Source organism: Corvus hawaiiensis, chromosome 16 (assembly GCF_020740725.1).
Source record: "Corvus hawaiiensis isolate bCorHaw1 chromosome 16, bCorHaw1.pri.cur, whole genome shotgun sequence".
In the NCBI taxonomy this organism is placed as follows: domain Eukaryota; kingdom Metazoa; phylum Chordata; class Aves; order Passeriformes; family Corvidae; genus Corvus; species Corvus hawaiiensis.
This window is the reverse complement of record NC_063228.1, coordinates 14177807-14203540: the sequence shown is the minus strand read 5'-3', so window position 1 is coordinate 14203540 and position 25734 is coordinate 14177807. Positions and strand designations below refer to the sequence as shown.

Below are 25734 nucleotides of genomic sequence, written 5' to 3'. Positions count from 1 at the left end.
GGAGAAAACTATATACAACTTGCCCTGGGAATTTTCTGTGCGGAAGGAATATCACTTGGAGAGACAAAGGACTAACTTAGGCTTGGAAAATCAGCTCCACCTGTTGCTGTAATGCATGGAGACAGTCATAGAATTTTGATTGTCTTCTCCCATTGGACTTCTCTTTTTGTTAGGGACAAGAAACTAGGATTGAAGTGTATAAAACCTGTAATATGAAAATATAACCTATATTATGAAATTGTAGCATTAAACAAGCTGGAATTCATAGAATCATAGATTGGTGTGGTTTGGAAGGGATCTTAAAGAATTCCACTCTGAGTAAGAGGTGTAAGAGTAGTAAGAGCTCGTTGCTGTTGGAATTACGGTCTCTCTAATAAACAGTATTTTGAATGGCTCGTTATTTAAACTCCTGTTTGTGTAAGTGTTTTAACAGAGGAACCTTTCAATACATTCACGTTGCTCCAGCATTAGAAATGTTTGAGAATGCTGCAGGGAGTGGTGCAATAACCCTTGCAGCTCAGTGAACAGTTTTGTGATACTCAAATCGTTGTACAAGATTAAGATCAGAGCTGCGGCTCACAGGCACAATGCTGAACTCTCCGCTTTTCTCTCAGTCCCAGATGCAAACCCAGGTCCAGCAAGTGGGAATCGTCCCGACGCAGGCCATGGCCACTGGGCCCACAGCAGACCCCGAGAAGCGCAAACTGATCCAGCAGCAGCTGGTTTTGCTGCTCCACGCTCACAAGTGTCAGCGGCGCGAGCAGGCCAACGGCGAGGTGCGCGCCTGCGCCCTCCCGCACTGCCGCACCATGAAGAACGTCCTCAACCACATGACGCACTGCCAGGCTGGCAAGGCCTGCCAAGGTGAGGCCTCTCTGCTCTCTCTGTCCTCAGCCTTTCTCTTCTCGTCCAGAGGGTCCCTGTGCCTGGCGCAAGGCAGTGCCAGAACTGGCTCTGTGGTTAAACTGCTCCCAGCTCTCATCTCTCTGCAGTTTCCAGTTCAGAAAACAGAGTGCAATATTTGCCCTCCTCAAGGAGGATGGTGCCAGTGTAGCCATGCGAGCATCTTCTTCATCTCCTCTGTTATATTGAGTGTGATATCCACCATGTCTTTGTCTTAAATTTTAGTACTAGTTTCCTTCATTTGCACTGGGATCGCAAAACATTTTAATTGTGTTTAGTTGTATGTACAGTATTGCAATATTTGCCTTTTGGAGGTAGGAAGGTGTCAGTGTAGCCTTGCAAGCATCCTTTTCATCTCTGTTGTATAAGGAGGGTGTAGTGTCCACCATGTCTTTGTCTTAAATTTTAGTACTGGTTTCCTTCAGTTGCTGGTGGATCACAAAAAAAATTAGTTGTTTGCGGTTTTAGTATTGCTTGTGAAAGAGAAAGAGTAGAGTTACTCTAAAAAATGAAATAATTCAAAACCAATTAACCAAGGAGTGACTCTTAACTCTTGCTTTCCCTTGCTGCAGTTGCTCATTGTGCATCTTCGAGACAAATCATCTCCCACTGGAAGAATTGTACTCGGCACGACTGTCCCGTGTGCCTTCCTCTGAAAAATGCCAGTGACAAAAGAAACCAACAACGTAAGTACTTCTCTTACTGCTGGCACCAGTGAAACTGTTAAACCAACGTTGATCACGTGTGCAGTGGAGGAATAAACTCTTGACAGTATCCCAACAAACTTAGTAGCTGTTAACAATCTTGTATAAGGATAGATATAGCAGTGAATTCCCATTTCTGATCATTGAATGCAATTTATTACTTAAATACACAATAATTGGGTAAGTCTGAGCTCAAGCACACATCTTTTTTAAATGATGTGGTAACTTCTAACTGGTGTTTCATTGTGAGGCAGGTCAATAGATTCCAGTTATGAGGCAGTTTTGGATGTAAGTAGGGGCTTGGGAAGGAGATAAGCTACTTGATTGTTTTTCCTGCTGCTAGAAACAACTTAAATCAACATGCTAATGATTTAAAATAATCAAAAATGTTTGAAAAAACAATTCTCCCATGCAAAAAGCTCTGGGTGCCTTAATCATTAAGTGTATTTAACACTGGTATAGATTAGCTGAAGTTCTGCAAACCATGCCTGGTTTTTATAATAGCTGAGCTGTTGCTGATCATTGGGGCCAATCCATTTGTAGTTTATTTCTTCTTCCCTCTTGCTCTGAAACAGAAAATCTGAACTTATGTTGGTAGGTTTGCTTCTCATCAAGTCCTTTGAAAAGATGCCAGGGTGGAACATTTTACAGCGTCAATGTAAAGTTCTAGAAGCCTTAAGTAATGTTATGCCTAAGTATATTTAAATAAGAGTTAAGACGTGGAAAATAGCTGCAGGACTTGCAAAACTTGTACATTAGAATTGGATTGGAAGCATTCTGCTGATTTCCAGTTAAGCTGAGACTGCAGTGGGGGAACACCAGTAAACCTTGGAGGATGGAGAGTTGCTCCTAGGTTAGGTGGGATTAAGGTGGGGGGGAGAGTAGCTGCTAAAATGATCAAAATTATCCATTGAGCATGTTCTCTTTATGGTTTTAGGAGGGGTTTTCCTCCTCCAAAACTGAAGAAAGTATAACGATAGAGCTACTTGGAGGTCAGGATTTTGGTTTTATTTTACCAAACTTCTCCTTGATAAACAAGATAAATTTTGTACTTTGAAAGTAGTAATTTGTTGCAAGTGTTTAGTTTGGCCCTCAAAAAATATGTTGAAGGCTTTGCTTTTTAATATGACATGGTCCATTTGTGCTTAACATCCTTATTACACAGTTGTTATCAAAGTGCTAACAACATCTACCAGAACAGAATTGTATTTTTCAATACAAGCTGCTTTACAAAAGTAGTTTGTGCACTATTTGTTTTGTTGTTCATACAGCTGATCAAAAGAGAACAAAAACTTGAACATAAACAGTCCTTAAAAATAATTTTACTATGGGATCAAATAGGATATTGTCTGACTGCAACAGAATTATAGTGGATAAGTGTAGAATTTGTCTCTCTTGTTGCATATGGAGGGAGATAAATATGAAATCCCCTTCTTCTGTTCAGTTAATCAATAATCCAGTGGTGCAGGGTTCTTTGTCCTGGATTATGTCTCTGAGTCATACATGTAACACCTCACGGTTTGTTGGGAGATGAAAGAAGAGCACTAAAAGTACTTGTTTACATATATTATAAAAGGTACCCCTTTTTGGGCATTCAGGAAGGTTTGTGAAATGATTTACATTAATATGCACATTTTAAAATGTTGTGCCTGCTCAGGTGAAAACTAACCAGAGTTGGGTTAGTTTTAGACTGGAAGAAAATGTTGTCTTTTTTGAGAATAAATCATGGTAGCTTCTACTAAATTGGGAGGAGGAGGAGGGAGTCTGCATTTGGCAGAATACAGAGAACATTCAGAAAGGGGAAAAGGAATGAGAAGTGTGGTGACCCTCCTTCCTGTGCCCATCCCTGTTTTCCTGTTGTTATTTCAGTCCTAGTGTGTCCATGCTGGGCTTTCAAGCAGCTCATTCAAAGGGTGCCCACCTTTTAGAACATTCTGCAGCTGAGCACTGGTGAACCATTGCAGTGTGGTGCCTCCCTTCCATGTGTAGTCATTCCTGTGCTTTTGTGGCTTTCTGTTCCTCCTCCTTGGGGATCTGCAAGTCCTGGAAAGTCCTGGGGTTTAGATTATTGCCATGAAGCTGTTTCTGTACAGGTCTTTCAGTGTTGAGATTTTTTGCGAAGAACATTGTGCTGGGTTTCCTTTGTATTGCCTTTTTTATTTATTTTAAAGCAGTCTTGAACTATATTTTACTATAATGCTTGATAGTGACCTGACTTGTTAAAAGGACACATTGGGACAAATTTAAAATTCTTCCACCATGGTTCTTATAGTGTGTCCCATTTACCTCTGAGGGGGCAGGGGAAACTGGAAAACAAATATTATTTTGCGCATGGTAAAACATTAAGCTTTTCTTTTGAATAAGCAGGTGATTCCTGTGTTTTGAAGTAATGGCTTGAAATTTGGTTGAAATATTTTGGGGTTGAAGGCTTGTTTTTGTTAGGAAGTACTTCTTGCTCCCTGCTGGGCCCACCACAATATGAGTTACAAAATTTTGCAAACAGTTGTTGATATATTTCCTAGCTGCGTCAATTATTTTTTTGAAGATTCATCTTGTCATGCACGTGCTTGAGGTCCTTAATTCTTCCATTCCTGGCCTGGGCAGGTATGTTGTGCCACAGCTCCTGGATCTGCTCCCATTTGTAATGTCCTGGGCCATCCCCATGCAGTGCTTGGTGTGCGTCATTCCAGGACCAGGGGACGCTGGAAAACCCCTGGGATCCACGCTCAGACGATTGAGGCCGGAAAGTGGAGTTGTGAACTTGGAGCTGGTCTCCTCTGTAACTTTCCTTGTAGAAAAATTTTAAACAAAATGCAGCAAGGAGAAAGCTGGATTAAGAAAAATTAAACTTGAGACAATTAATCTTCACCTAAAAGTGTGATTTTAGAGATGACAGAGACAGAAATTCTGGAGTATGTGAAGTCAGGGATGAAAGAGTAGGAGTCTGATGAGGAAAATGGAAGTAGGACCAGGATTTAGCTGGCTGAGGTAGCAGGTTATTGAATACAGGTGGAAAATGGAAGAGGACCTGAATATAGAGCATTTGGGAACCAATCCTTTGCAGAGAAGGAAGGAGTGAGTATATCCATGCAGGGGGAAACGTGTCCAGGAGGAGGAGGCAGCAACTTCTTCAGTGGAGTCTGCTTCCTGTGAAAACAAATGAAATCCAGCTCGTTCAAGTCTTGCTGTCAATAACTGTAAGATCTACAAAAAAACATGTCTCTTGTTTTTTCAATTGCTGGAAATCATATAATGGTGACGCATCAGTTATCCCATGGAGGCACATAATGGATGGTTAGTCTATGGATGAAGGAGTTCCATTGACTGCCTGATACAATGCTGTACTGAAGGCTTATGATTTAATGCTTAACTTAAATAAAAATTAAAATGGCATTGGTGGTGAAATTTAAAACTGGCACTTCCTGCTTCAAGTTCTTCATAAAATCTTCACCCCGTGATTTGATTCAAGTACAGCCTTTAATTAAATGATTGTGTACCCTTACCTTCATGTACCTGCCTAATGCTGAGTGCAGGACAAGCTCATGCTGAGGTGAGTCAAGGGCACCAGCACAAATTTTGCTCCAGCCACTTTGAGATGAGCAGAGTGAGGAGTTGCAGAACAGAACAAATCTCAATTAAAGAATTTGGAAGCAAAATCAAACATTTAAACCAGCGTGGCTAAATTTAAACCAGCTCATATCTTGTTGTCTGAGGTGATGAGACAGAATTGCTGAAGGATTTTTGGTTTAACAACTGCCAGCTGTTCTAACAGACAATTCTGTCTCAAATGCTACTTTCTTTTTGCATCTTAATTGTTAGTATTACCTTCTTTCTAGCTTATTGATCTAATCCTTAGTGTTTAGGAATTTAAAATTCTCAAAAATGGTTTAACATGTTGCACTGGAGTGGTCAGGTTAGAGAAGTGCTGGGCATTCATACTTAAAATAGCATTAGGGATCTGTGTTTAAAATAAATTTTAATTAGCTGGAGGGGCTTCCCCCTAGAATACATGAGTGCAGTGTCATTAAACAGCATTACCTGAGACAGGAATCCTGCAGGTCAGCTGCTGTTTGATGGTTTTGATGCCTTCTGGGGCATCGGCGTGTCACCAAGGCTGCTCAGGAAGTTCTGGGGCTGCTTAACTTGTGGTCATTTGAACCTTCCCTCCCCAAGTACATAAACACAAGTGACACTGTAACACTGGGACACACAGAGCCAGTTGTCTTTACAGCATTTATAATGTGAATTACAGAGCTCACTTCACTCTTGTAACTTCTGTCGTGGGCTCCTCAATGTCTGAAGCATCAGTTAAGAAAAGTAAATTGCAGTAGACATTGCTTCATGTAGCAGTGGCCTAATGTGTCTGTTCCAGGGCTGTATTTATTTTAGTTGACTTTATTTCCTGCAGTATCTGTCACAGAAGGAACAGCATTTGCACTTGGGTTTCTCCAGAGTGGAAATTTAATACTCTCTGCCTCCATCTTCTTGTTTGACAGATAATGTCATGCCTTCATGTAAAACCAGTGAACAAACAGACAAGAAAAACTCCTTCAAAAACAGATTCCTGATGTTGGGAAATAGTCAGAACAGGATCCTATTGAGTTGTGAAGTGTAGAAAAGCTGAGGCCAAATAGTCTAAAACTGTTCTAACACAGGGGCTGAACTTATGCTTTGTAGTAACTGATGCTGCTGCCAAAGCTCAGCCCAGAGCCGTGGGCTGGAGGTGCTGGACTTCTCCAAGTGAGCTTAAAGCCCAGCTTGCAGTCTCAGACAATCAGTGGTCTTTTCCCCAGGAGAATGTGAGGGATGGTGGAAGGCTGGGCTCTCTACAATGGGATGGCCAGAAGCCTTTCTCTAGTTCCCAATATTGGCATCACCTGTGGGCATTCTGCCATCTCCACACTTCCAGCCAGTGCTGAAAGCGGATTGGGGGTGTTTTGTCCTAATTTTTCTGGTGGAATATCATCCTCTAACAAGCTGGAATTCCTATTAGCTCCTGAAACAATCTGTGCTGTCACAGCAGCCTCTGAAGCCTTTTGAATTCCAGGGTGCCACAAGTTTTGTGCTGTTTAATGTTCCTATTCCTTGGCTTGCAGTAGTGTAGAGGCATCTTTCTCCTAGATTTTGTGATTACAGAGTAGTACGTGCAAGTCCAATGAGGAATTCATATAGTTGCTCTTTAATATGTCTTTTTTTTTTCTTTTTAATTAAGCTGATAGGATCTTAATCAGCTTCTGTCTTTGTTTTTAAATTCTCTTGGAAGTGATCAGTGAGTTCAAAAGTTATTGTGAGTGTGTCCACAGAGTGTAAGTATACATAAGCCTTAATTTCCATGGTAATCCCAGCTTTTAAAACACTGTGGATTGTCCTTTGGGGAAAAAAAGGATGTTTTTTGTGGGGCTGCTTATTCAGGAGAGGGAGATATCTGAGTATATTTATTAGTAGTTCTTTGGCAAATGAGATCAAATTGATTTCTCATCTGGAGAGGGAAAAGTCTGGACTGTGCAATGTGTATGTTTTCTCTTGGGTGGAAGCTGGAAGCTTATGTATCTCTTTCAGTGATTCAGTTTCCATAGTGGGTAAGGACTTAAGAAAGCCTGGATAATGCTGTTAATGTCTCAGAAGGCTTGTTTTCATGACTTTTTTATCTAACCACGTGCCCCTCCTAATATTTCCATAGAACAGTTATTGTTGCCTATATTAAGAGCCATTACTGTTGCTAAGTTTAGCTCACACATTTGTAATGCACATTACGTACTTAATTACCTGAGGGGGAAAATGTGAAGGAAGTGTTACTTCTACCAGAGTCTTGGTTATCAAAATGCAGTGTCTTTGTGCTGAAGGTTGTACTCCATGGGTCATTCACAATGGAACATGGTATTACTTAGAATTGCAGCTAAAATGAGAACCAGAAAGCAAAATTTTACTCACTTCTGGATTAAGTAAATACTACTTTACCCTCTTGTTTCCATTTCTGTCTACAATGCAAATGACTCTTCCATACGTCTGCATGGTGGGAGAGGTTGGTTGGTTGTGGTAGCCATATAGGTTAATGAATATCTAAACATTGTCTAAATTATTTACCAGGGTTGCACCCCTTTCTGACTCTCCAACTTATTTTAGATTTTGCCAGTACAGTCTGAAACTCATCAGGGTTTTTCACAGCTCTGAGTAACTTGGGGTTTAAGGTAGTTTGGCCTTCAGAGGATTCATCTGGTGACTGCTCGCAATGAAAATTTCTACCAACAGATCTTCAGTATTACCTTTGTGTCCAAGGACACAGTGTTTCTGCTGAACTCAGGATCTCTGTTCTGGAGCCAAATATTTTGACCTAAAATGGGATTGATGGGAAAGAGGGAAGTAGAGGAATTAAATTTTTTTCCCCTTAGTTTACTATCCCTAAGCATGAAAATCCTATTTAGCCTTGTATAGGAGCCTATACTATGTATCTCTTACAAGTAATTATGGGCTTATCTGCCTGAAATTTACAGCACTTCTCTTTAGACTGCATGGATTAATAGCCAGGGTGGGTTCTGTCCTGTAGAATCAAGGGCTGAGTTTTCCCACTTGGCATCTCGGGTGTTGTTCTGTCCTCTGGCAGAAAAATGTCTGTACCATAGAATATGTGCATGTTCTGGTGACTCTTGGCATGACTGGTTTTACTCCTTATCCTCATCGAGTTTTAATTTTCTCTTATCCTTTCTCTTTTCTATAGCCCTTTTAGGGTCTCCAGCTGGTGGAATCCAGAATTCCATTGGTTCTGTTGGCACGGGCCAGCAGAACACTCCATCGCTAAGTAATCCCAATCCAATTGACCCCAGCTCCATGCAACGAGCCTACGCTGCCCTTGGGCTGCCATATGGCAACCAGCCTCAAACACAGCTGCAGCCCCAGGTCCAAGGCCAGCAGCCAGCACAGCCTCAGGCTCACCAGCAAATGAGGACCATTAATGCACTGGGTAGGTGCAGAAAAGACCAAGAAAAAACAATGTTAAAATAACTGATGTTGCATTTTTAGGACAGTCTGGTATTTTGTTTGGTCAGAGTAGTGACTGTCTGTTCATGTTGTTTAGTGAGTTAAAAATACACTATTTATATACACTGCCGTTCATTTACGTTTGAATATTAAAAAGTTTTTAATATAGTGCTTTTGCCAAATAGCGGGAGTTTCAGTTTCTTTTAAAACATAGCCCATAGCTCATTCTCTGAGGTGATGAGACAGAATTGCTGAAGGATTTTGGTTTAACAATTGTTACCTGTTCTAACAGACAGTTCTATCACAAATACTACCTTTTTTTTTTGCATCTTAATTGCTAGTATTACCTTCTTTATAGCTTATTGATCTAATCTGAAGAGTTTATGAATTTAAAATTTTAATAGACTCGTTTTTGTAAGTAACTTAAATAGCCATGTATGTGCAGTACAGCAGGTATTATTATAAAAATACTTAAACTGATAAATTGCTTCTTTTGTTAGCCAGGTGGGTCACTAAAGTGTAGTTTTGTCATATTATTGTCAAAATTGTGACCTGTGTACCAATGATGTTTAATTTTGTCCCAAAGGAGCCAACCAGATGAACCTTCCCGCAGGAGGAATAACAACAGACCAGCAACCGGGTCTAATTTCTGAAACTGCTCTTCCAACATCCCTTGGGACAAATAAGTAATGCACACATTTTCATTCTTGCTCAATTAAACATTTATTTACATGCTTATGAATGTAAATAAAGAGCATGCTTTAAAAACTGATTGTATTGGCATGGAGATGGTCAGTCACGTGTACAGCTCTGCTCTTCTTTCCTGTTTCAGTTCCAGAGCTGCTGCTTTGTGCCTCCTGAGAGCCCCACAGTATTTAATAGTTTTAAATGAAGTCCCAAAGGAAGAATAATTTGTATTTTTAAGTTCATAGTTGTGATTCTTTACCATTCACACTGTGAATGTGCCTTGTAAACTCCTGAGCTTTGCTGCTTCAGGGGTTGCAGTTTGTTGATGCCAAAATTTCACTTAAGAGAATGTTTGATGCAATAGCTGAAAGTGGTGAAAGCAACAACTCAAAGATTACTTCAGGCATCAAATCTACGACAAAACTCTGCATTCTGGTACTCTAACAGTCCTTTTTCTTTTTACTTTAGCCCACTAATGAATGATGGCACAAACTCTGGCAATGTTGGAAACCTCAGCTCAATGCCAACGGCTGCACCTCCTTCGAGTACCGGGGTAAGGAAAGCATGGCATGAACATGTCACTCAGGACCTGCGCAATCATTTAGTGCATAAACTGTAAGTATTCACCAAGGCTGCCTTTTTCCTCAATGTTTTTAAATAATTTCAGTACAGTAGTTCTTCTATTAAGCTGAAAGTTACCAGTAGTGGTTCTCAGGTGCTGGGCCACTCAGGATGAGTTACCTTTAACCCTCCTCTTCAGTTCGTTCTTCATGCTCATTAAGGAGTGGGCATGGAAGTAGTTTCTATTGCTAGTAAATTTGCTCTGTTGTGGTGAGCAGTTATTTAGACTCCAGACTGTTAAACCTCACTTTATTTTCATCATTGAATTTGCTTTAATCTTGTGTGAAATATTAAAAAAATTTTTTTTAACCATTTTGATATGCTTTTACATACCTGGTGTGTAAGGGAGCATCCAGGGTAATTATCATAAAGCTGTATTGATTTTTGGGTTTCTCTGAGGATTTTTTTCTATTATTGTTTCTCCATCCTTGCAGTGTCCAAGCCATCTTCCCCACTCCTGATCCAGCAGCACTGAAGGATCGCCGCATGGAGAACTTGGTGGCTTATGCCAGGAAGGTGGAAGGAGACATGTATGAATCTGCTAATAGTAGGGTATGTTGCTTCACTCCAACATGTTAAAGAACAGTAGCATCACAGATCTTAGAAGTGTAAAGAAAACCACAGAGAATCATTTCACTGCCCTCTTCATGAGGAAAGTCGTGTTTTCAGTCTGTGACAGTGTTTGTGTAGTCCCAGACCATGTGATTCATGTCACTCCAAGCTAATTCACCCCCCTCACCTCTAGACACCATCACATCCGTCCCTGCTTGCATCCTCCTGAAAGTGTGATTGACATGCAGGAAGCTTGGAGAACAGCTTGCAGTTCTTGATGTTTCCCTTTCTGACTTCCTCCCTTTTTGGAATTCTGTATAAGCAGCAGTTATAAAATTTTCTTAGGGCCTCTTTACCACTGGAGGTTTTCTCTAGGACCCAGTGCTGTTCTACTGCTTTCATTCCACCTGTACTGATGGAATTAGTTCTCCTCTACTCTGCAGCACCAGGAGTGGTTGGGCTAAGACATAAGAAGCCAGTTTTCCTGCTTTGTGGGTGGGAAAAAAACCAGAATTCCTCTTGTAGTTTGTGATTTTTGCTCTGTCTGCACAGAGATGTCAGTTCAAATCTCTCTTACTTGGAGGGAGCAAACCCCTGTTGATTGACAGGCTGAGGATATGACATGGTGGTAATTCTATCCTAAAGGAACCACTCCCTGAAGTTTTTCATTGGGAAAAGATAACATTATTCATGGCAGTAGTAACAGCCAGTGAGATCCTACCCGATGAGAAACTTGAGATCCTTTCTTAAGCAAGGGAGGAGTATCTAAAGAGAGTAGTTAGTGGCATTTCAGGTGATAATCAGATGATCCAGTCAGACACTTCTGCCCCTCTCAGCCCATCTCCCAGAAGAGCTTGGGGTGGAAAGGGAGCTTTTATTTCCTAGAGGTAAATAGGCAATGGCCATACTTACAGTGCTGCTGCTGTGTCAGTGTTGGTCAGTGACCACGTTGTATCCTCCTTGTAGCTACCAAGAGGTTATTTACAAGGAAGACTTGGGTGTGCTCACACTTGGTTACCCTGGCAGCTTTAGAGACCAGTTTTAAATAGAAGGTGGATTTCATGGTCACACCTGGGTGTCTAAATACCTTCTCAGGAAGGAATAGTATAGTAAAACTCCTGACTGTAAAATTAAATGCCTTCTGACAGACAAACACCCAGAAGTATCTTCTCCTCACCCCTCAAAACAGCTGTCAGAGCCTCATGGCCAGAAGCTTCCATTATTGGAATTCATCTAATGTATTTGGCTCCAAGCAGCAAACTTGGAAGAAGGGAGTAGTAATTCAGAATGTGTTAACAATGCCATGAGGAATTACATCTTTCTTTTTGAGGAGCTTCCGTTCTACTTTGACACTGAAAAACATATCAGTAAGAGGCACTGTAAGGAGCTTAATGCTGTTCTAGCAGTGTGTGCTCCTTGTGAACACAGCCTTTTCAGGAGTGGGAAAGCAGCACGATATCAAATTTACAAATAGGAAGTTACAACTGAAGTGGCTTGAGCAGCAGAAGGGGAGGGGCTGTAAAGCTTTTAAACTGGACAGCAGAAAGTGTCTGCACTGATTTTTGAGAAACTCTGAGAAGTGACCTAGAAAACAAAGCTTTATATTGCATGACTGGACTTCCTTAACAAGGCTGCTGAGGAACACCTGTCTCATATTAAGTTTTCTGAAATTAATTCAATCCTGCTGTAATAACAAATTCTGGTTTCGATGAAAATTGAATAAAAACAAAATGATTGTGGGCAAGCATCACTCAACCTGTGCTCTGTGTAACCCTGGGTTCTAAGAGCATGGTGACCCCACAAAAGAAATGTAGACTTGAGGGTTTGTGGGAGTTTTTTTGCCTTTAACAGGTGCATAATCTCATGCACTTGGCAGATGTGTGTCCAGCAATTCCTGACAAGCAAAATTGTCTACATGGTGTGCACTGTGACTGTCTTATTGGATCTGTTGTCAGTGTGGGTTGAGTAAAATGGATTTTTCATCTTGTACAGATGTAGTGTTTACTTGTCTGTGCCTGTGGACTATTTTTCACTGAATTTTCTCCATTCCTTTGAGGTTTTGTCTGGTTTTGTTTATCCTTTGCCATGATTGTTGATAGACTCTTTAGGAAAAGAGCAGTTCCTTTCTTTATGTAAAAATTGATCTGTCCTTAACATATGTCTCCTGAAAGTTTATTCAGTGTAACAGTGTGCTGGGAATATCTTTTTCTTTTGTCTGTGGATTAGTGGAAATGTTTATTATGAAAATAACATTCAAAAATCATTAACACTTAGAAACTAAAGCACAGCTTCTTGGGTTTTGCTGAAGCAACAGAGAACCTCCAGCCTTCTCCTTTGTCTGCTAATTTACTCAGAGTAGGTGTGAAGGGTAGCCATAAAGCAAGTGTGATTTCTGGAAGCTTTTTTTTCCCCTTTTCTGCATTACAGCAATCTTAAGCCTGTCTTAATTTACCAGGATTCTGAAATTAAATATTTCTTTTTCAATTAGGCAGGTGTATACATTAAAAAACAAAACAAAAACCCCAACCTAAAACCAGATGATGCTATTCGAGCAGACTGAATGAGTTTTGCTGCTGCTGATTACTCTTTTTTTCCCCCCCCTTTTAGGATGAATACTATCATTTATTAGCAGAGAAAATCTATAAGATACAAAAGGAGCTGGAAGAGAAGCGGAGGTCTCGTCTCCATAAACAAGGGATGTTGGGGAACCAACCAGCCTTACAGACCCCCGGGCCCCAGCCCCCAGGGATTCCCCAGGTGGCTGCTGCCATGGGCCAGGCACAGCCCGTCAGGCCACCCAGTAAGTGCTGCTGGAGCTGCCTCTGCTTCTCAGGAATCTTTGGACTCAAGCTAATCCTGAGGTTGTGTTTAAAATTGGTTTTGCTGACTATTCTTGTGTTGTGTTGCAGATGGGCCTATGTCCATGCCAACCGTGCCTATCAGTCGTATGCAGGTTTCTCAAGGTATCTGTTTTCCTCTCTAAATGCAATTTGTGGGCTCAAAATAATTGTTGGGGGGAAAAGTTGATCTTATGTTGGGGTTTTTTGGTGTTGGGATGGAGGAACTACTGGGTCTGCCCTTTTTCACCCTCATTCTTTGTCATTGCTCTGTGTGTCAGTGCAGTGTTAACAATAAGTATCCAGCACTTTGCTGGGGATTGGGAATTAATTCAGTGCTTCCAAAGAGAGGACAGCTCAAGCAAGAATGCTGTGGATATTCTCTTTTAAAACACTGTAAAGGGGGAAGGATGTTGGCATGTTTTCATCAGTTAATTAGCCAAAAATACACCTGTAGCTGGAAACACAGCACATTAGTCCTAAAATCTGTGTAACTAATGATACCCTTTCTTGGTTTCTGATGGAAAGTGCATCTAAAAAAGCCTTGGAGCTTGTTCACAGCACTTGTCATTACTCACTGAGGCTGCTGTGAGCTCATGGGTGGTTTTTTTCCAAAAGATATAAACCCATGACTTTTAGGTGCTTCAACTTCCTTCAAAAAAGTGTCCTCAGCTATTTTATTTCTTGCTTCAGAGTTAGTATGAAGTCACAACTTGTGTTGAAATGTCCTTGGGAAGTTAAATCCTTGAAAAATTCATTTGAATAGGATAACAAGTTGATAGCAAGTATAGTTCCATAATTACAGCTTTAGACAAGTTTTTTGGAGGGATTAAATGTTTTGTATAAAAAGCACAGCCCCCTGTTTCCAGCTTTTGTCCTGATTTGAGGCTTGGAGTTGCCTTCATACCTACAATATGTATTTTTATCATATTTACTTCAACCATTTCAGTGAGCCCTGAATAAGACATTGCTGTTTCAAAGCAAATGCCTGATTTTAAGAAACCATCCTAAGGTATTATTTATAAATAGCATCCTGTCTCTGCAGATCATCCAACATCCTCTGCAGATCACCTACTCTTCATCTTTTGCATTTAATGTTTTTTTTAGACACCAAAAATTGTATTTCACCCTGACTAGTATTGTTCTAAATACTTCTTGCATCCTGATCTGTCTGTTAAGTCAAGTAACTAAAAGATAAAGCGTAGGGCGGTCGAATTTCAGTCATAATAACTGTTAATTTTATAGTAGAATATAGATCCATAAATTCTGCTGACTTGTTCCTAATGACTTGTTTTGGGGGTGCATTTGCAGGAATGAATCAGTTTAACCCCATGTCCATAGGGAATGTACAGATGCCCCAAGCACCGCTGGGACCGCGGGCGGCGTCTCCGATGAACCACCCGGTGCAGATGAACAACATGGGCGCCGTGCCCGCGGTTCGTACCCCCCTCAGCACCCTGCTCAGCGCAGCCTCAGCCTGCCCCACACCTCATCTCCTCTGAAAAGGCCAAGTCACAGAGCACTGCTGCAAACTGTGGGATAATTTCATGGAAACGCAGCGAGTCTGACAGGCTTTTAGTGAGGAGTTTGTTTTCAACATTTACGTGTTCTAAAAACACCAGGCAGGCCTTTAGAGGGGCACGTGCCACAGGTGCAGTAATCCCAAGCAGTCTGTGGAAGAGCATCTATTGTCTTTGCAGTACATAAACCTTCTTTGTTCCTACATGAAAACATGTTTTTATTCTTTAGAAAAACAGAAATATTTTTAGTTTCCCTGGATTCTTTCTGTCACCCCAGAGAACAAAACAGAGTTAACACTCTGAATATTACCTGTTTAAAAATAACTGCCTCCTGAATGCTGTGGAACAAATGCTGAACTTATAGGCATATGCCCCCTTCCAGTTAGTGTAATTGAGCCAGTTTTCCTTTTATTTTTTTTGTCCTATCTTTTGGTTGATTTCAGTGAGGGTATTTTCCTTTGTCCTGCTCTGTAATCCTAAATGGTAATTAGTTAATCTGGGCGTTAATTTTCAGATGGCAATGTCTCCTTCCCGAATGCCTCAGCCACAGAACATGATGGGAGCTCATTCCAACAACATGATGGGTCAGGCTCCTACCCAGAACCAATTCCTGCCCCAAAACCAGTTCCCAGCATCCACTGGAGCCATGAATGTGAACAGTGTGGGCATGGGTCAGTCAACAGCCCAGGCTGGGGTGGCACAGGTGAGATGGGTTCTCTAAGATTTATTTGCTCTTAATTATTTTGCTCTGATTTGTTTACCTTACTTATATTTGTTTATTTGTATTTCTATACCCATTGTTTGATGTTGTCACCCCAACTTTGGGGGATCCTGGGTTACATCTGCCTTCTTCAGAAGCTCTTACATAACTTATCGACATCTGTTAATGGGGGCGCAACGCCCTGCAATTCCTGATTTAAATTCCTTAAAAATTCATGCTGATGAGATTCTTAGGGGAAATATCAGGAATCGGTTTATGGGATGCCTATGAGCGTATGTTTTTGTCTCTGTGTAGCTAACTTTAAATCTAGGATTATACTGAAGTGGTTGGGGAAGATTTCTAAAGATTGTTTTAACTTCTCTGCTTCTGGAGAGAAAATGGTTGGGTTTTTCCTGTAACATTTTTCTGTTACAGTAGTAGTCTATGAAGTAGCAGCTGTGCTTATGATGCCAAAGTATCTGCTTTTCTGGAGGGAAAGGCTTGTCCTTTAACTCAGAGCCCAAGTAATTTAGGCTAGTTAAAACCTCCAGAGTTCTGAGAGATTACTTAGATCAGGTTATGAAGGGCTCTGTCGAGTCAAGTTTGGAATATGTTCAGGATGGAGTATCTGCAGTTTCATGGGCCCTGGCTCAGTTGTTTGACTGCCTTTGTGGTGAACACTTTCTTCCCAATGCACTTAGTTCCATAAAACTGCCTCTGTACAGGCAATACAGAAGTGTGTTTTAAATTTGAAACCTCATCTGCAGGAAATTAAATGATTTGTATTTCTAAGAGTAACAGTTACATTTGAGGATGGAGTATTCTTTTTTATCACCAGTTATCTGATGTAATCTTCAGTAAAATGTATCACTTCAAGGTTTAAGTACATCTAGAGTACTTTATTGTTGCTGCTCTGAAAAACAAATACCCAGTTTTCTGAAGCATATTGAGCAGTTTAATTAGAATTTAAAAGAAAACAAAAAGACTCTTCTTAAGTCTTGCTCTGTGCAACAGCAGTATTAAGTGTGTTGACCTGCCCTCTGAAGCAGAGCTGCCTCAGAGTCCTGGCCTAAAAATGGGTATTTGCTCAAAACCATTTTGTGTCAAAGCCTGACCTTTGCCCAGCTAATGGCACAATTTAGAGGTTGCCTGTGGGTTTCTGTGTTACTGGGATTGTGAAGATTCCCTCTCTATGCCAGTGGGAATTAATGCAGGACGTGCATGATGTCCTGTGTCTGGGAGAAAGGTCCTTGAGAGCTGATGGCAGCGATGACAGAAATCAGAGCAGTCACTTGCAGTAGCAGCATTTGTGGCTGATCTGCTTACACTGACAGTATCCTGTCAGAGAAGGCTTCAGGGCTGTGATTGAAAGGATCAGTGTGAATCCAGGGTCTGTAAGACTCTCTCTCTTCCTAGCAGGGGCAGGTTCCCAGTGCTGCTCTTCCCAACTCCATGAACATGCTGGGGCCGCAGGGCGGGCAGCTGCCGTGTCCCCCGGTGACCCAGCCACCCCTGCACCAGGCCACACCTCCCGTGTCCACTGCTGCCGGGATGCCACCGATCCAGCACCAAACCCCCACGGGAATGACTCCTCCCCAGCCAGCAGCGCCCACCCAGCCATCGACACCGGTCTCGTCCTCGGGACAAACTCCGACCCCGACGCCGGGTTCTGTTCCCACGGCCACGCAGACCCAGAGCACCCCCACGGGGCAGACTGCGGCCCAGGCCCAGGTGACACCGCAGCCACAGACCCCTGCCCAGCCCCAGTCTGTGCCAACCCCACAGCCAGCCCAGCAGCAGCCAACATCTGTGCAGGCACAGCCACCCGGCACTCCAGTAAGTACCAGCCAGTCCCCTCTGCCTTGTGTCGTGACATCCCACGAGTGTACCTGTGTGTAGCATCATGTCCTGAATGTGTAGAGCCCATAGCTGTCCATAGCAGCTTCTGCTTTAGACCAGAGGGTTGATTAGAGATGTGTAAAATGTGTGTATTCAGATGTTCTCAGCATTGTGTGAAGGAGGGGGGGTTGAATGGCTGAACTGCTCGAAGTAAAATTGGCAGCAGTGTGCAGAAAGATGAGGTGTAACAGGCGTAATACTCTGTGTGGCCATAATCAGAATCTTTTCTGATCCTGAGATTTGCATATTTTTTTTCCTTTTAAGATACAGCCAGGGAAAATGCACATTTCAAGGAATGTACAGTATTTTACTGGGCAGGTGTTTTCTCTGTAAAAGAAGCCTCTTTGGGGCAGAATTCTTCCTTGGCTTCTCCTCTGTAAAGCAGAGTTATTAAATGTGTAATATCAAAACTTGGCTACAGTGACCTGTATCCATGTTCTGCACTGTTGTAGAATATCATCTCATGTCTCTTTTGTGCTGTTCATTTTTAGTAAAGGAAAATATTTCTATATATGCAGTGTCTTTCTTTTGTACTGTTTTTACAACAGCTATCCCAGGCAGCAGCTAGTATTGATAACAGGGTCCCCACCCCTGCCTCAGTTGCTAGTGCTGATACGAATTCCCAGCAACTAGGACCAGATGCACCAATGCTAGAAAGCAAATCAGAAGTTAAAACTGAAGAAACTGAGCCAGAGACTAGTGAGACACAAGTGGAAGCTAAGACTGAGGTAAATGAGATTCTCTACAGCTTAACTGAAAGCAGTGATAGATATAAAAGCACTTAATGATGTGTCTGACTCGGTGAGCTAAGGGGCGAGAGGAGGGTCGTTACTGCAAAGTAACTCCTGAGGAAAGCCATGGATGGAAAGTGCTTCAACAGTCTCAAACTAATATTTTGGTGGCTGAAGTTTGGGTTGTAGATGTAACAGTACCTGTCATTGCGTCCTTTCTTAAGGTGGAGGAGGATTTACAAGGATCTTCACAAATAAAGGAAGAAACAGATGGAACAGAACTGAAACAGGAGCCAATGGAAATTGAAGAAAAGAAGCCTGAAATAAAAGTAGAGGCTAAAGAGGAAGAGGAGAGCGGCACTAATGGAACCACTTCACAATCCACATCACCATCTCAGCCCCGCAAGAAAAGTATGTGTATGAAAACTGAGTTCCCTTGTGTGCTTTGCCTTCACTAACATTTGTTTTCCATGGTCTCAGCTCCTGCTGGGAGGTGTGTTTTGCACTTGTGTTTCCAGCACATGGAGCTCTGGGAGACCAGTACTCTGTCACTTAATTTTGAAAGTAGGATTCCTTTAATGTTACATGAATCAGGTGAGAAAGGCAAGTCACTGTGCCCTTGATCTCAGCAGTGCCTGCCCAGAAGGACTGAGGCAGTAAGGCAGTGATTGCTGGAGGAATTAAATACATAAATCCCTCCTTGTACATCTTGGTGCTCTTTCAGGAGAGCTCAGGGTAGATTAGAGTGCTTTCAGTTACCTAGGATATCCATTGCTTTTCTTTTCCTGTTAAAGTGGCTGGACACACCACCTTTATCCTGAGTTTTGTCAGTCACTTTTCTGAGAATCAGGCACTTGAACTCTCCTGAACCTGTGTTCCTCCTAGGCTGGACTGCTGCAAGAAGCTTAACACTTATTTTAGAGTCCTGGGTTTTCAGGACTTGAAAGTTTTCAGTGTAGTGTTCATTTGCTCAGCAGTCTCTTAAATTGAGCTACAGTATCAGCACAGATTGAGGTGTGACTGCATCTGTACTCAAAGAAGCTTCACAGTATTGCAGGTTATATAAATTATTGGGTGCCTTGTGTTAGTAAGAAATAAATAAGATCATTAAAACAGAAATAAATTTCTTCACTTGCAGTGCAGGCTTTGTGGCTGCAGTTTTGTAGCAGTTTTGAGACCTCTGTCTTTTCTGCTTTATTGAGCTGATGTTTTCTGTGGTTAGTTTTTAGTTTTCAACCAAAGGTAAGCTTTCAACGTGCTGCAAATGTCTAAAAAATCTACATCTCCTTGATGTGCTTTGGGTTGCATTTGGTTACTAACCATAATCTTTTTGTAATAAATCACTATAAAACACATTTCCCTGTAGATTGGTGTTTTCAGCTGGCAGCAGAGCAGGGCACCCAAATGAGAGTGCGCTGCAGAACCAACTGGCAGAGCCTTTTCCAACCCAAATGTAACACAGGGAGTGGAAAGCTTATTAGCATTTCTGAGCCAGTGATATTCCCAGTGGAAGGAATCACTGCTGCCTGTTAGGAATGTGCTTGCACAGGGAAGGTTCTTGCACAGAGTCAGTTCAGGCTGGGTCACTGCGTATTCCAATTCCTCCTTCAGTGACACAATTTTATCTTGGACGTTTTGTCACCCAGTAACTGTGGAGTTCAAAGCACGTGCAGCGTGGGCAGATACAACCACAGACACAAGTTTAAATGGTGACATTTTCTCACCAAGGAGTTTGTTCAATGTTAATTGAGCATTGGTCTTAAAATGCTGAATAAACCAAGAGGTGTTGGAGGGTAATTACTGCCAAGTGTGCTGAAGGGATAGGTGATATTTTAAAACTACTGAAGAGACTTATCAGGAGTTTTGCATGGGTTGTAAAAATATTGGGAATTCTTCCTTCTTCCCATGCAGGCAGATTCCTGGGGGGCATCCCACAGTAAGCTGGGACATAGCAGGCACTGAGGGGAGGTGCCATGGACTGTGTGCTATAATGCAGCAAGTCAGAGCCTTATTTTGCCTTTTTTTTGCAAATCCAATGTGAGCAAGAAAGGGAGGTGCTGGTTCCTTGCCTCTTCCCTTGCAGTCTCAAAAACCCCACTGTAATACTCATTTGGGCAGCTCCTCTCTCCTTGTAGCTGGCAGCCTTAGTTCGACCTTGAAGATGAGTTTTACAGGTTTCTTCACTTCTTTGTAAGATATAATGGAAGACTTGCAAGAGCTTGGGTTTGAGGTGTATTCGTGTGTATTGTCCTTGGAATTTTGAAAATGTCTTATCTTCCTTTATGAATTTTCTCCTTAGTAATCATAAGCAGACTTGCCTCTGTTTGAAAAAAGCAAAAAAACTAAAAAGGTAGCATTGTACTCTTCTTTGGTAGATTATACGTCATCATGAGTCAGGCAAAGATCCCATTTTCTTTTTACCGCCCACACATCCAAGACAAAATGGGATAACTGGATGCCAGCTCCTTACAAAGGTCTTCGAGCTACTGGAGGAGAGCTGAGAGCATTTAATTTTGGAAAAAGGAGAGAGGGAAAAACAAAACTTCCTTGTAAAATCCATGTACAGGGAGATGCTATGATCAAATGTGCTGTTATTAGTCATAGTCCTTAGAGGCAGAGCAGCTGAAGATGAAGGCAACTTTTCTTTATGTTTTTAGTTGAAGTAATAAATTGAAATAACAACTGGATTTTCATTCTGATTCTTTTTCAAACTTCAAAATGAAAGTGGGTTATAAACTTTATCAGTAAAGATAATCAGGCTTTAAGGAACTTGGCAAAAGTCACACTAAATCTCTGTAGTTTGAGTTTAAAATAAGATTGGATTTATTTTGAAAGATACTGTAGCTTAGTCGTATATTGTTATAGGAGAAAATTCTAAAAGCAATGTCAAGCAGGTAGCCAGAATAGATTATTAAAAGGTACTTTTTGACCTTTACATTTCATTAAATTAAATAATTCAGATTATCACATATGAACTATCTGAATCAGAGCAGTAGAGAATACTGTTCCTCATTAATGGAATTTAATATTTATTTCTGTTCTTGAGAATTCCATAATATAATGTATAAGAGTTGTTTATAAAACTTTGGGAGCCCATAGTAGGGAAAAGTGCCTGCATTTATGGTATTGATAAACATGGAAGAGAATTGCCATTTTGTTGGGACTGACATTGTGGCAACAGCTGAAATGATCGTACAGCCAATGGAGTAGTGTCAGTTTAATTTCTTGTCTTGCCTTTTTTTGTGTGTGTACTCTTTAAAATCATAGATTTTTAACTAGATGTCCCAAAAAGCAATTTATATCATACCAAAATACCATTTGAGTGGGAAAAGCAATGATCAGCCTCAAAGGGGTCACTGAGCCCTGTTGATTCAAGTGCTTTTAGCAGAATTAATTGCTCCAGTTTATTAGTATCATTCTCATTTCATCCAGGTAGATAAATATTAGATGCCATCCTGCTTTACTTAGTTGTCTTTTTTTCTCATTGATAGGCATTCTTCCCTATTTAAAGACACTGTTCCTAAGGAAATAAATGTAATTGCACTGCTGAGATGTTCAAAGAACTCTCCACATTATCATTATTTTTCAGAAAATGTATTGCCTTTTTTTGTCCTTGTCATCCACTCCTGAAAGAATCATGGCTGTTGCCATGCCACTGTTGCCAAGTGGTGGCATAGAAATCTGGAAGTATTAACACTTTCAAAATCAATTAACGATCCATCAGACCAGGACTGTTTGTACACTGTGGCCAGGAAAATTCCTGTGCCAGCTCTCAGGACATCTGGTCACTCTCTGTAGAGCTGGCTCTTCATCCCTGTCCACTGCAGTTGGTTTTGCTGGAAGAATCTTGGCTTGGAAATAGCAAACAAGGTTAGAAGGGAGGGAGGGAAAGTTACGCTCAGTCTCTCCTTTGAGGAGAAAAGGTTCATTCATGTTGAAACAATTGATTTAATGTGATTCTGTGTAAGTTTTGAGGGGGTTTTCAACACTCTAGAATATGTATCATTATGGACTAGAGTTGTTCCCATCTCCCTATTTTGGGAATATCACCTGCTGTGATCTGAGTAAATACAAGGCTGTGTTTGCCTCTTGTAAGTGAGGTTTTGCTTCTGATCAGGAAATCCCTTTGCAGAGTTTTATGCTAGCATAGTTCTTTGGGGGTTTTTTAGGGGAGTCAAGAGATTAGAAAATGTGGAGGGCAATTTTCTAACCTTTCTGACTTCCATTAACAGTTTTCAAGCCCGAGGAGCTGCGCCAGGCTCTCATGCCCACCCTGGAAGCATTGTACCGGCAGGACCCAGAGTCACTTCCTTTCAGACAGCCTGTGGATCCTCAGCTTTTAGGGATTCCGGTGAGTTGGCATTAAAAAAACCCCTATTAAATACTCTCCTGTTTTATCTTTGCTCACGTAAACATTCAGCCTTTTTTTATTTTGCAACATACTGCAAACCTGTTAAAAATGCAGGTTTTTGTGTGTCTTTGCAGGATTATTTTGACATTGTGAAGAACCCCATGGATCTCTCGACCATCAAACGCAAGCTGGACACAGGGCAGTACCAGGAGCCCTGGCAGTACGTGGATGATGTGTGGCTGATGTTCAACAACGCTTGGCTCTACAACCGCAAGACTTCCCGGGTCTATAAGTTTTGCACTAAACTGGCGGAGGTGTTTGAGCAAGAGATTGATCCCGTCATGCAATCCCTGGGCTACTGCTGCGGCCGCAAGGTGGGTATCCCAGTATCCCAGGGGGGTGTTCTTCCCAGCAGCAGTCATTAGACAAAGCTTCAGCTTTGTGTGTGCTGTTGGTTTTTTTTAACTAGAAATACTGAATGGAAGGGCTGCTAAAAGTTCGGCTTTATTAGAAACATGTTCAGAGCTAAAAAGGTCGATAGCGTTTCTGCTCTTCTGTTGTTATTGTTGTATTTTTCTCCCTCAGAGGACACCTTCTTTAGTCATGAGGAATTTTAAAATACTTCCCTGGTTTCCCATGTCCATAAAGCAGAGGTCAAAAGGATCAGCTGCTTTTAGAGTTAGTGATTGTCACCAGATTGAGAGGGCTGTGCTGGTACATTCACAATAGCTGGGAAAGTGTGATGACCATGACTGTGTCCTCTGATACCCACAAGCATCAGATTTGCTTAATAGATCCCTGATGAACAAAAGCTCCTGTTGTAAAGCTGCTTTTCTCCCTTGTTTTGCAGTATGAGTTCTCTCCCCAGACCTTGTGCTGCTATGGCAAGCAGCTGTGTACTATTCCCCGGGACGCTGCCTACTACAGTTACCAGAACAGGTAAGTCCTTGAATCCAGGTTTTTTCCCTTATTCAGGAACTGAGATCTCTTTTGAGTTCTCTGCACTTACAGAGGACGGGGAGGATTTTTAACTTTTGCTTTCCTTTGTCAGCTAAGTCAGGGAGAGGTTCTTTTTTTGTCTTTCCATGCTGTCCTTTTGCAGGTGACTGTTTGTTTTTCTGCTCTGCAGTGTGAGGCACACTGTTCCTTAGTGCTTGCTCTTAGCCAGGCTGCCCCATGCAATGCTTCAGTGCAGGTCAAGTTGTCCATGTTTTCCATGAAAGGAGGAGCAGGGCTTGCTGGAGAGAGAAGGGCAGAACTGCAAAAAGGCACTGGGAAATCCTGCTACCTTCTTCTGGGAAAATTGTGAAAATATGCAGGGTTTTTTTCAAGTCAGTGCCAGAATTTGCCAAGTAAAGGGTACAGTGATTGATTACAAGACTTATGTTTCCCCTTCCTAGTCAGTGCTTAATCCTATTTAAATGAGCTTGGAAATAGCGTTAAAAAGTACCCAGAGACTCCATGAGAAGCTGTGAAAATTAAAATTTCTCTTATTTTTAAATTAATATATTAGGACTTGGTGTTTCTATTATTATTAAACAATTGTTAAATTAATTTTCCATTTAACACTTAAATCACCAGTGTTATAATCACAAAGCAAACTCAAAACTTGGCTTTAATTTTGATTTCTTAGATGATGTGTGTCTTCCCCCCTGAATAAAATGCACAATACAAATGGGCTGAGACAAAAGCTTTGTTTTAAACAGGGAAAAGGAAGTTATGAATTGCTTTCCAGAGGCTTGGCAGCCTCTAGGCCTTGCCAGCTGTGAAGTCACAGAATCAATTCAGATATCTAACACTTGTATTTCATCTTTTTGGGCCATCCCTTCTCTCCAAACATGCTTTTGAGAGGCTTTCAGCCTGTTGAGCCCCACGCTGGAGCAGCACAATGTGGGGGAGAGGAAAATGTGTCATCCCACCTCGTGTGGGGGGTCTTGGGTGCTCTTTGAGGGGCAGAAAGTATTGACAGGCAGGAATAAATTCATGAGCTCTCATAAAAGGTTTTATACAGCCACTGTGGACTCTGAAAAGTCAGGCTGAAGAGAAAGCAATTAAAATGTATTTAAAGACACAGTTCAGTACTGGCATTGGGGAAAAATAACCCTTAAATACCATCACTGTTGATAAAATTTAAAATACTTTTCACATTCCGCATCCATGTTATGCATTCTGTATTTGGAAAAAATAGTAACTTCAAATTTAATTGAAGAAGGGCTCATTCTTCTTTCAAAACTGCCTTCTCAATTTAGGTTTGTCTTAAATCATTTGGATTATTTCATGGAAGGCAATGTTGGTCACTAGCAAGAAGTCCAGGGTGGGTGGAGCAGAGGGTTCTTCTGCACTGGGTGCTGTAATATTCCAGTTTCCTGCCCATTATAAACATGAAAGTCCATTTAAGTCATAGATTTCTGCTCATCCAGTTGCCTTGAGAAGGGAGTAGGGGTTTGTGGTTTGGGGCAGGGTTGAGGTTTTCTGTTTCAGGCCCACTGAACGAAGTGTTGAATGGGGCTTTGGATTGGGGCTTTTAAAAAGGTATTTCTAAAGATTAATCACCGTATTGTTAAGTGATAGTCCATTTTGCATAGAAGGCCCCTGTTCATCAGCTCTAAACCACTCAAATTTCCTGTGACAATGATCTTCAAATCTTAGATGTTCTTAAACAAGTACTAAATAAGTGAAAAACAAATTCCATGCTTCCAGCAGATCTTTAATTGGTCAAAAGTTCTTGAATTTTCTGTGTACAGAACAGGCAAAATCGAATGCACTTAAAGTCCAGTGTATCACATGACTAAATTACAACTAAGAATATTTAGGCACCACTGAATAAATGAACTCAGGCACTACAGTTCAATGATTAAGTTAATTATTTGGTATAGAGCTGTTTAGATTCCATAATAAAGCAGAAATGCAGGTTAAAGTGTTCAGAAAATGTGCTTCGTGTGTGAATATGCAGTTGAGAAAACTGAGTGGTGTTTCATGTCAGCACTGCCATCCAGTTATTAATTTAGAATTGCCTTTGCACTTAATTAGAGTTGGGGATTCACCTGTTAATGCTGAGATTGAGCATTTTCTGGACTTTGATATTGAACCATAATGTTGCTGTTTAATAAACGGGAGTCACCTGAACAGTCTGCATTTGAAAAGCTTTTCATGTTTGATATGTTGCAATAAGTACATTCTTTGGGGTTTCTATGGCTGTTGGAACTAGAATATTGTGTTTTCTCTGGGTTTTGCTGAATACTTGTGGTGACATG

The 25734-nt window shown here is 41.3% G+C and overlaps 1 protein-coding gene across 5 annotated transcripts in view; it reads left to right on the top strand.

Moving 5' to 3' along the window:
- The window catches only part of LOC125334099 (CREB binding protein), a 96605-nt gene that overhangs the window by 47968 nt on the left and 22903 nt on the right, over positions 1-25734 (top strand). For 2 of the 5 annotated variants that reach the window (XM_048320567.1, XM_048320564.1), the window contains 16 exons: positions 615-864; positions 1476-1589; positions 8323-8565; positions 9169-9268; positions 9738-9884; positions 10325-10442; positions 13050-13242; positions 13352-13405; positions 14591-14715; positions 15314-15502; positions 16916-17335; positions 17947-18126; positions 18354-18540; positions 22362-22480; positions 22615-22854; positions 23331-23419. In XM_048320567.1, coding sequence (XP_048176524.1) covers positions 615-864; positions 1476-1589; positions 8323-8565; positions 9169-9268; positions 9738-9884; positions 10325-10442; positions 13050-13242; positions 13352-13405; positions 14591-14715; positions 15314-15502; positions 16916-17335; positions 17947-18126; positions 18354-18540; positions 22362-22480; positions 22615-22854; positions 23331-23419 — 2768 coding nt within the window. The remainder of the gene's footprint in view (positions 1-614; positions 865-1475; positions 1590-8322; positions 8566-9168; positions 9269-9737; positions 9885-10324; positions 10443-13049; positions 13243-13351; positions 13406-14590; positions 14716-15313; positions 15503-16915; positions 17336-17946; positions 18127-18353; positions 18541-22361; positions 22481-22614; positions 22855-23330; positions 23420-25734) is intronic. The other 3 variants (XM_048320566.1, XM_048320565.1, XM_048320568.1) reach the window with 3 other exon arrangements.